General features: G+C 36.0%; 1 protein-coding gene across 1 annotated transcript; it reads left to right on the top strand.

Annotated features, from left to right (window-relative positions):
- The first annotated feature begins 2,399 nt into the window (after positions 1–2,399).
- On the top strand, positions 2,400–8,644 carry RHF2A (RING-H2 group F2A). The gene is made up of 9 exons (XM_078307276.1): positions 2,400–2,523; positions 2,639–2,791; positions 3,119–3,165; positions 3,686–3,748; positions 4,677–4,785; positions 5,536–5,936; positions 6,688–6,792; positions 7,050–7,447; positions 8,282–8,644. The coding sequence occupies exons 2-8, from the start codon at positions 2,663–2,665 to the stop codon at positions 7,405–7,407; spliced, it is 1,212 nt and encodes a 403-aa protein (XP_078163402.1). The 5' UTR covers positions 2,400–2,523; positions 2,639–2,662; the 3' UTR covers positions 7,408–7,447; positions 8,282–8,644.
- The last annotated feature ends 233 nt before the right edge of the window (positions 8,645–8,877 follow it).

Here is an 8,877-nt window from a genome sequence, read left to right as displayed (position 1 = left end):
CGGTATTTTGTCTTTTATAATTTATATTTCTTATGCAATGAAATGAACTATTTTGTCTTTATCTCTTCGTTAAATAGAAAGGTAATCAATATTTTAGTGAATAAACATGTTAATTACTTTCTTATTTTGTTGTCATCAATAACATAGGATAAATTTCGTTGGAGGTCACTAAACTTTGTTATTTGTTACGAATTGGTCACTCAACTTTGATTTGTCCCCTGAAAACCATCAAACTTTAAACTTGTCCCGATTAAGTCACTCCATCTGACATGGACGCCAACTCACAATTTAAAACCAATTTGGGTAATTATTTGGAGATGTGAAATATTTCCCTTCTCTCTTCTTTTCTGACTCTCTTCTCTTCGCACCTGTTGTCTCCTCTTCTATCCATGTTCGCACCTGGCTGTCTCCTGCCTTGGCAATTTTCCCTTCCGGATTAGTAAATAGCCTAATTATATCCGTTAACAGAACTGGTGTACCAATTCCCTGCCAATGTTGTCCCAAAACAACACAGGAACAACCCCTATAAAATCGAAAATGAACATTTGTGAGTCCAAAATCAGCTGCAAAATTTGAAGTTCGAATTTGAATGATGAGGTTTGAGTTTAAAGGTAGGAATTTCTTTTCCTCACAATGGTTGGTTCACACTCTGTGCTGTACCATTATGCAAAATAGGCATGTGAAATTAATAAGTAACAATAATAAACAAAACTAACCGATTAGCAAAGATAATTAAGTTAATTAATATGAATTACTATAAACCCGATAATTTTAAAATTCTGTTCTACTGATATTAATTCAAAAAAATTTAGTTATTTATAATTTGAATATTCGGAAGTTATAAATTGAAACTTTATGAGATACTGTATATTTTGAATACCCCATGAGAGAAGACAAGAGAGAAGAAAAGTAGAGTCAGAATGGAAGAGAGAATCAAAATGAAAATGTTGAATATTTTCACCGTATTTGAATACTCCTATGAGAAAAGAGAGAAGAGAAGTAGAGTCACAAAGGAAGAGAGAATGGAAATATTTCACATCTCCAAAAAATTACTCAAATTGGTTTTAAATGGTGAGTTGGCGTCCATGTCAGACGAAGTGACTTAATCGGGACAAGTTTAAAGTTTGATGGTTTCCAGGAGACAAATTAAAGTTGAGTGACCAATTCGTGACAAATAACAAAGTTTAGTGGCCTCCAGCGAAATTTACCCAATAACATATAAAAAAAAGAAATAAATGTTATCAATTAATTGCTTTTATGACAACATTCATATAAAAAAACTGTATGGAGAAAATCAATGTAGCGAGTGTTTAGAGAACTAAATTTAGACTTCAACACAATAAAAATTAATATATTGTAACATAAAATCGCAGGCATAATTTTTTCATCTTAACTGTTTAAAATTCAGGAATTAAATCATAGCTGTTGGTGGATTAAAACACTCATGTGCTTAGTATAAGAGAAAGATATGCTGATTTAAGGCCTTGACGTCCTCTGGCCTATTGGAAAAATAGAAAGATTTTAAGGCCCGGACCAATTAAGATATTGTGCTTCCACTTGTGTCAAGCCCAGTTAAAGCATGATCCACCTCCACAGCTCCACGTTCCGAAAAGGAGACCTAGTAAAAGTGGAAGAAACAAAAAAATAAATGAAAGGGTCAAGCACGGCCACTGAACGGGCCCCACCAAAAATAAAATTAAGAGCACATCCTCTCCATTATTTTAATGCGGATATATCCATTACTTCTCCAGTTCTCCGTAGACCGTAGCTGTCTTCGAGTCATCAATTGTCCCCAATAGAAAAAAAGAAGAAGAAACGTATAAACAATAATTTACATCATGCTTCCTAAATTTAGCAATTTTTATGCATCATGCATGCATGACCCATTAAACTAATCACAAATTTTAATCTTTGTGGAAACCTTTCAATCAATAAGTTTTACAAATAAAGATTACAATAAATGTGTTGATCATAAAATAAAGCATTTGCATGTGTTTAATGAATTATAAGTTAATTTCAAAAATCTAAACTCAACTCAAAAAAATTGTTCTTTTGCAAATAAGTTGACAAATTAGTTGTACTTGTTTTGCAAACAAAAATACTTTTCTAAATTTAGACAATTATACCTACTAAAAAATGCATAAAAAGTTTTACATTATAAAAGTCAAATAGCTGAACTTGTCATCATCAATTTATTAACTCTAATATTATTATATCTACGAGCTTTTTCCTTAGAAAAACTGTAATATTATTAATTAATATTAACATTAACTTCACAATCCGATGACAACATTTCTTGAACAGTACTTAGTCTTGGCCTATTAAATTGGGAAAAGGACATGTTCTGTTAGATAAAACTGGAGAGAAGCGTACTTTCTCTCAGAACACCTAGAGAGAGAGAGAGAGTCAGGGAGATAATATCCGTTCCCCTTCTGTCCTTCTCTATCAAAGACTCAATCGCACCTATACCGTGGACCTGCCTCCCTCTTCTCTCCAACCAATCAACCGATCAATCCATTCTGTGTACAAATCCTTCTATTTTAAAAAAAAAAAAATCTTCCTCTCTTCTCAATTCATCGTAGCAATCTGCGATTCATCTAGGATTTCTCGTTGCTCAGCTGTATTGGTCTCTTTTTAGGGTTCGACGAAACATCGGGGGGAAATGGATGAGAAATTGAAGATGGAGAGCCACTCTTCAGCTGCAGCTTTTGTCGAAGGAGGGATCCAAGATGCGTGTGACGATTCTTGTAGCATATGCCTCGAGGCCTTTTGTGATTCAGACCCCTCAACGGTATATATTATACTTCCAATTTGTTTAAGATTTTTTTTTATAATTTTGGTATTGATCTGCTCACGGTTTGTCCAATGTGTGTATGCCGCCGTCTAATGATTGGCAACATAAAAAAGAATTAAAGGAGCCCCTAATTACGCAGCAGTCAATTGTATTTGTGAATAAAAAAAAAATTCTGGTATGCTACAGCCAGGTTCCCTACATAAGGATGCTTAAAATTTGCACACTAGGAGGGTAAATTGAAGCTGATTTGTTGTTAGTATACCTATTGTTTTAGTTGAAGACTGACCGAGTCTTATTACTTCTTTTCTTAATTGTTATTTGTAGCTGACAAGTTGCAAGCACGAGTATCACCTCCAGTGCATTTTGGAATGGTACGGCTGAATCCTTATATTGAATTTGGAAGCTTTTGTAGTTGATGTTAATAATGGCTGAAATCTAATCCTCTGTGTATTTAGATAGGATAATTTTGCTTCCAGTTTACTGTTTCCACCTTAAGTTTTGATATTACAGAGTATTGTTTTTTCCCTTGAATAATATATTGAGAGATGTTAGAGCACCAAGCTAGATAGGTTTATTGTAGGGTTTAAGATGCTATGTTTTGGGATAATTCATTTTATTTGATAGCGGTGACATGCTTATTATGTTAATTTGATGTACAAAAGAGTTACTTCTCTTCGTGTTATTTTCTGTTGCTTTTGGTTTAGAACTTCTAGACCATGCATTGTTCCTTAGTGTTTATTTACACAGGCTATATTTTGTTCCTTTCTTTCGGGTGGTCATATGATTAAAATATGCACCCTGAAGCATTACAAGTGTTGACTTCATGTGATGATTCCTTTTCTATTATATCTCAGAAGCAAAAGCTAATTTTGTTTTTCTTGTTTTGTGTAGGTGTCAGAGAAGCTCTCAGTGCCCCATGTGCTGGCAGTCCATTAGCTTGAAGGATCCTACTAGGTATAATTATGCTGCACTGTACTTTAGTACTTATATTGCCTTGTGCCTGTAAAGAACCTATGGAAAACTTTGGATTTCCCTAGTATATATAGTGACAAGTCATGTTTGGCTTTGCTACATCCAGCCAGTCTGCTCTAAGCCATTAATTTTTACAGAAAGCATACTGGAAATTTCTGTATTTAGTTATGGTGATTTGGTACTTTCCAATTCAACTAGCATGCACAATTTGTTAATGAACTTTATTGGCCACTTCGATGCTATGCTGGATATATGTTACACGTACAACACTTTATTTACCACTTTATAACTGTAGCCCATGCCAATAATTTGCTTGCTCAAATTTGATTGTCTTATGACATCCTTCAACTTCTATTTTGTTAAAATTGCGTAACTGGGGCTCTCTGGAATTTAAAAAACACAAAAGCACAAATTGATCCGTCAAATAATGCTAACTTTAAAGCTACAAGAACATTTGCTGTCCGGAATTTGCAAGCCATTTATCATGAAGTTGTAATGGCCATGAGATTCTTGAAACTTCTCCACAAGTTTGTACCATGTATGTTTAATACATGTCTGTGTATTCCGATTATTTGACAACTTAACTTGTATTCTTTTCTTCAATATAAAAAACCAATACAAGACAGAGAGTTGATTTGGACAAAATGAATCAAGTTGAGAAACCCATTGGGAACATTGGTGTTAGTCAAGTGACCTTGGGTAACATTTACTCGTTTGGATTTTCTTGGCTGGTATGTGACATCTTTTACAGTTTGAGGGTTAAAGGGACAAATTTGGGGGCTCATTTCAGACTAATTACAAACTTGAGGCTAATGTGTGACATCGGTGCCTCAATTTGTTGATTGCACCGATTATATCCATTAGAGGCTGAATCTTGGTTTTGAAAGTAACCAATGCCTGATTATTACAGCCAAGAGCTTCTTGAGGCTGTGGAACAAGAGAGGAACCTGAGGGTCAACCAACAGCGCACAACTGCTGTATTTCGCCATCCCATGCTTGGTGATTTTGAGCTTCAGCATGTATGCCTCCATCTAGACTCTATTTTCAGACAAGCATTTCCAAGCACGTTCTTCTCATAAGTATTCATAATTTATATTGTTAGTTATGATTAGTGCCATGCAAAACTTCCTGATTTTGTATCGGGCAGCCCAATGCTTTATATAAAATCATCTACTTAATTATATTTTATTGTGGAACAATGAACATCAAATCTAAAGTTCATATTTAGGCACCTTAGCAATGTTTAAACTCTGCTATATGACCCCAGGAAATACAAACTGAGACAGAGAATGCTGTATGGCTTTCCCATTACGAATCCCAAACAACGTGTTGTCTCTGCTTGCTGGCTGGTTAAAACTTTTAGTTTTTACAAAATATTAGGGCCAGTTTGAAGGTTCTTGTTCCATGGTCAAAGAATCTTATAGCATAGGATCTCATGAAGCAATAAACATGAAACCATGAGCTCAGAAACAATTGTGGAACATTATTAGGTGCCAGTGGATTATTAATGGTGGTTTGTGTTGAAAGTGATGGGAATATTTGCTTAAATGCCATAGGAAGAACAATCTGCTGCACATTGCTTGGGAAATGTTTCTATTGGGCTGATATTCTCGTGTACTCCTGTGGAGATGGGACGCAACAAACAGGTCCCTGGGGTCATTCTAATGTTGTTGGGATATCCTTTGTATTAATCATCATTCTGTTATCATCATAATTTTATAACATGTTCATGATATTAAAATTTTTGTATTTAAAATTTCGTATTGTAGTTACCGGTGGGTGCAGATGATGCTGAGCTGGAGGAACGGATCATCCAGCACCTGGCAGCAGCAGCTGCAATGGGCCGGACCCACCGCATCGCAAGACGTGATGGAGCGAGAGGGAGGTCAAGTGGGACCCACGGCCGGCCCCACTTTCTTGTTTTCTCGACCCCACCCTCTGGAGGGAGTGCTGGTTCTATCCAGTCATATTCTTCTTCTCCTGGAGGGGAGAACGAGTCAAACCCTACTACTTCTGCTAGTCCGTCATCTCTATTTGCTACCATGGGAAATGAATCCCCAGTAAATGAGAATACCCCACATGGAACTGTGGGCCATGCTGATGACGTTACTGCTTCGCGGGTGGTGAATAGTCCTGGCTCGGTATATAGTCCTGGTGTACAGAATAACAGGTACTTGTATTATCTGATGAGTGTCACTTTGTTTTGTGCTAACAAGCAAATTTGTATTTTATTTTGAGTTTTGCCTTGAATACATGTAGAATTGGTTGCTCAGGTGGGGGACTAATTGTCTTGGCGACCCAAGTAACAATGTTAGAATGACTTTGATACAAACTGTTGCTTTCTTTTTTTTTTTTTGAGAAAGCCCGGCAGCAGCTGCTCAAATGGTTGTTGTTCTCTAATATCTGAAGTTTGGCAATCAAGTATTGCAGCTTAACCAGATTAGTTGATTCTCTACAAATACAAGTTATGTGGCAACTAAATTGGAAGAGTAGTTGCGATTGCAACTTTGAGTTTTTTTTCTGTTTGTCCGACTTAGGAAAGATTAGGACAAACTGAGATGCTATTTTGCAAAAGACCTGAATGCTGTGTCACTATTCCCTTGGCCTGTGGATGGCCAAACACCCCATATAGTATAGTTGAGTGCAGTTCCATTATGTGCAAATTTAATGAAAAAAAATGAACTTAACACACAAACACACAATTTTTCTTGGGTACAGGTACTGTGATCCTTGATGTGGTTAGTAATTCTTCACTAGAAATGTGCTGTATGATAGAGAGATTTGTTTATAACTTAATATAGATGAATTCATGTTTATATATGCAGCATCATGTGTAGACCTGTATTATCATTTGGGGCTCCATTTTAGTCTAATTCCAGCAATGATGTTGATGATGTAAAAAGTTGTTTATTTTAAATCAGGATTGCCGGGCAAACTACTCCTGTTAGCAATGATAGAGCGGGCCCATCTGACTTGAATTCCTTCTCAGAGTCGTTGAAGTCACGCCTCCAGTCTGTCTCTACAAGGTACTCTTAGCCAAAGATCATGATATGAATCTTTGTTAGTTCATTAAACTAATACCAGGCCTGGTATAGTAACATGTGTTATCTCTTTGTCTTTTGTGCTTAGGACTCAAATTATTAGTGTGAATATCAAATGATCAATTAAATCAAAGAAAGAAAAGTGCTGAAGAGCATTGCACTTTCATTTAAACTTTTATAGTAATTTGCTCATTGGCTCATTTGTGCTTTGTACCTTTTCCTAATTTATCGTGGTGTTTCAGATACAAAGAGTCTATTACAAAGAGCACACGTGGCTGGAGAGACAGGTTATTCTCGCGAAACAGTGCAATAGCCGATCTTGGGTCTGATGTCAGAAATGAGGTGAACGCAGGGATTGCTGCTGTCTCGCGCATGATCGAGCGCCTTGAAACTAGAGAGAACTCCCCACAACCCAATAAGACTGCAGCTCCTGATACTGCAACTGCTGCTAGTGCACATTCTGGTAATCAAATTGATGTGGCGCATGAAGCAGACGTTGATAGGGACGTTGATAGGGTTGTTTCGCCTATTAATATTTCTTCTAGTGCAGTGAGTGGTGCTGGTTCTTCTACGTCATGTGCTGCTGCTGGCTTGAAATGAACAGTTGGGGCTTTTATGAGAAGGACCTGAATGTAACCTGGTAAGCTATTTTTAGTTATTTTCTGTAATGCTACACTAAAATAAACTTATATAGGGTTGCAGTACACCTAGTTTTCCAGTCCATGATGATTAGATAAACTTCAACTTAGTACATGTTGTATGCTTCACTGCTAAAGAAATTAGAAATTTCACATTAAAAAGTACACTTCTTGTTCAAGGCACAAGCTTTCAGCAGGCAACCACCAATTTAGTGTTTATAAGCATGAGCTCTGTAGCTCTTAGCAGTGATGGATTGATTTGAATATCACTATATCTAATTTATATAAACTACCAACTTGTGCTTTGAAGAACCTGTACAATGTTTTGGTTTCGTTGGAGAACATTCAGGGTCAAATGTTGTCTTGATGGCTTACAACCAAATCATAGCAGTTTCATGGACGTAAGTCATGTGGCCACAGCACTTGCATATTATATATGTTTATGGTGACGACAAATATCTCTATTAAATATCTTATCGATGCTTGTTACAGCATATATCTTTTGCATTCTGTCTTCAATCTAAACTAAATCTCATGAAAAACATTTTGACACTAGAAAAAGGAATTTACAGGTGTGTCATCTTTGTTACAGGTTTTGTACCAAATAGATGGAAACAAACTTTTTACAATCCTTGGTAGTTTTGTGTCGGATGTCCAACGATTGTCAAATTGGACCAATTGTTTAGATGGGGTACTCAGTGTCACGTCTGTCTGGTTAGTGGCACTGAGAGAATTGTTTTTTATAAAAAAAATGAAATCCTTAGTACAAACAAGTTAATAACACGAGACCATATTGTATTCTGATTCTACATTAACAGTACTGAGTATTGTTCCAGGTTATAAGCTCATTGGCTATCTCAACTCAGGATGCTATGATGAAAGAAATGTTTAGAGTGATTTATTCATTTTCTTGTAAGAGAGCAAATTTGGTTTCCCATCTTTTTGGGGGATTCATCAGGTCCCTTTTCTAATAGCCTATCTGTTGTAGATTAGCACTTTTATAAGTATTAACCATATGATATATATATGAACTGTGTAATGTTTCTTCCTGGGGCACTCGCCCAGAGAGGAACCACAAGAATTATTAGCTCAAACACTTGTATGATAATTACAGATGTTTATGATAGTATGAGAATAGTGTAAAATAGCAAGGAGTGGATGTATTAAAAATATAATATGGTGCTTACTTTTGAAGCGAAGTTCTTATGGTGGATGTATTAAAAATATAATATGGTGCTTACTTTTGAAGCGAAGTTCTTATGGTGTTAATTAAAAATTGTAGATCACATCACAAGCTTATGGTATTATTATCGCAAATGAGTTTGCCATAGGATCCAGTTTCTGTATGAGTTGGATCTGGCCTTTTACTTTCATCCTCCATATTCTTTTGTTCGATTATGATCTCCTTCCTTTTTCTCCCTTTCTTTACGAT

The sequence above is a fragment of the Carex rostrata genome, chromosome 8, assembly GCF_964058835.1.
Source record: "Carex rostrata chromosome 8, lpCarRost1.2, whole genome shotgun sequence".
Taxonomy (NCBI): Eukaryota; Viridiplantae; Streptophyta; class Magnoliopsida; order Poales; family Cyperaceae; genus Carex; species Carex rostrata.
Note: the sequence above shows the minus strand (reverse complement) of the source record. Positions and strands in the feature narration are given on the sequence as shown.

Coding starts and splice junctions, on each gene's coding strand:
- RHF2A (XM_078307276.1), top strand. CDS start 2,663: ATGGATGAGAAATTGAAGATGGAGAGCCACTCTTCAGCTGCAGCTTTT. Junction 3,749..4,676: donor AGCTTGAAGGATCCTACTAG/GTATAATTATGC, acceptor TGATTATTACAG/CCAAGAGCTTCTTGAGGCTG. Junction 5,937..6,687: donor CCTGGTGTACAGAATAACAG/GTACTTGTATTA, acceptor ATTTTAAATCAG/GATTGCCGGGCAAACTACTC.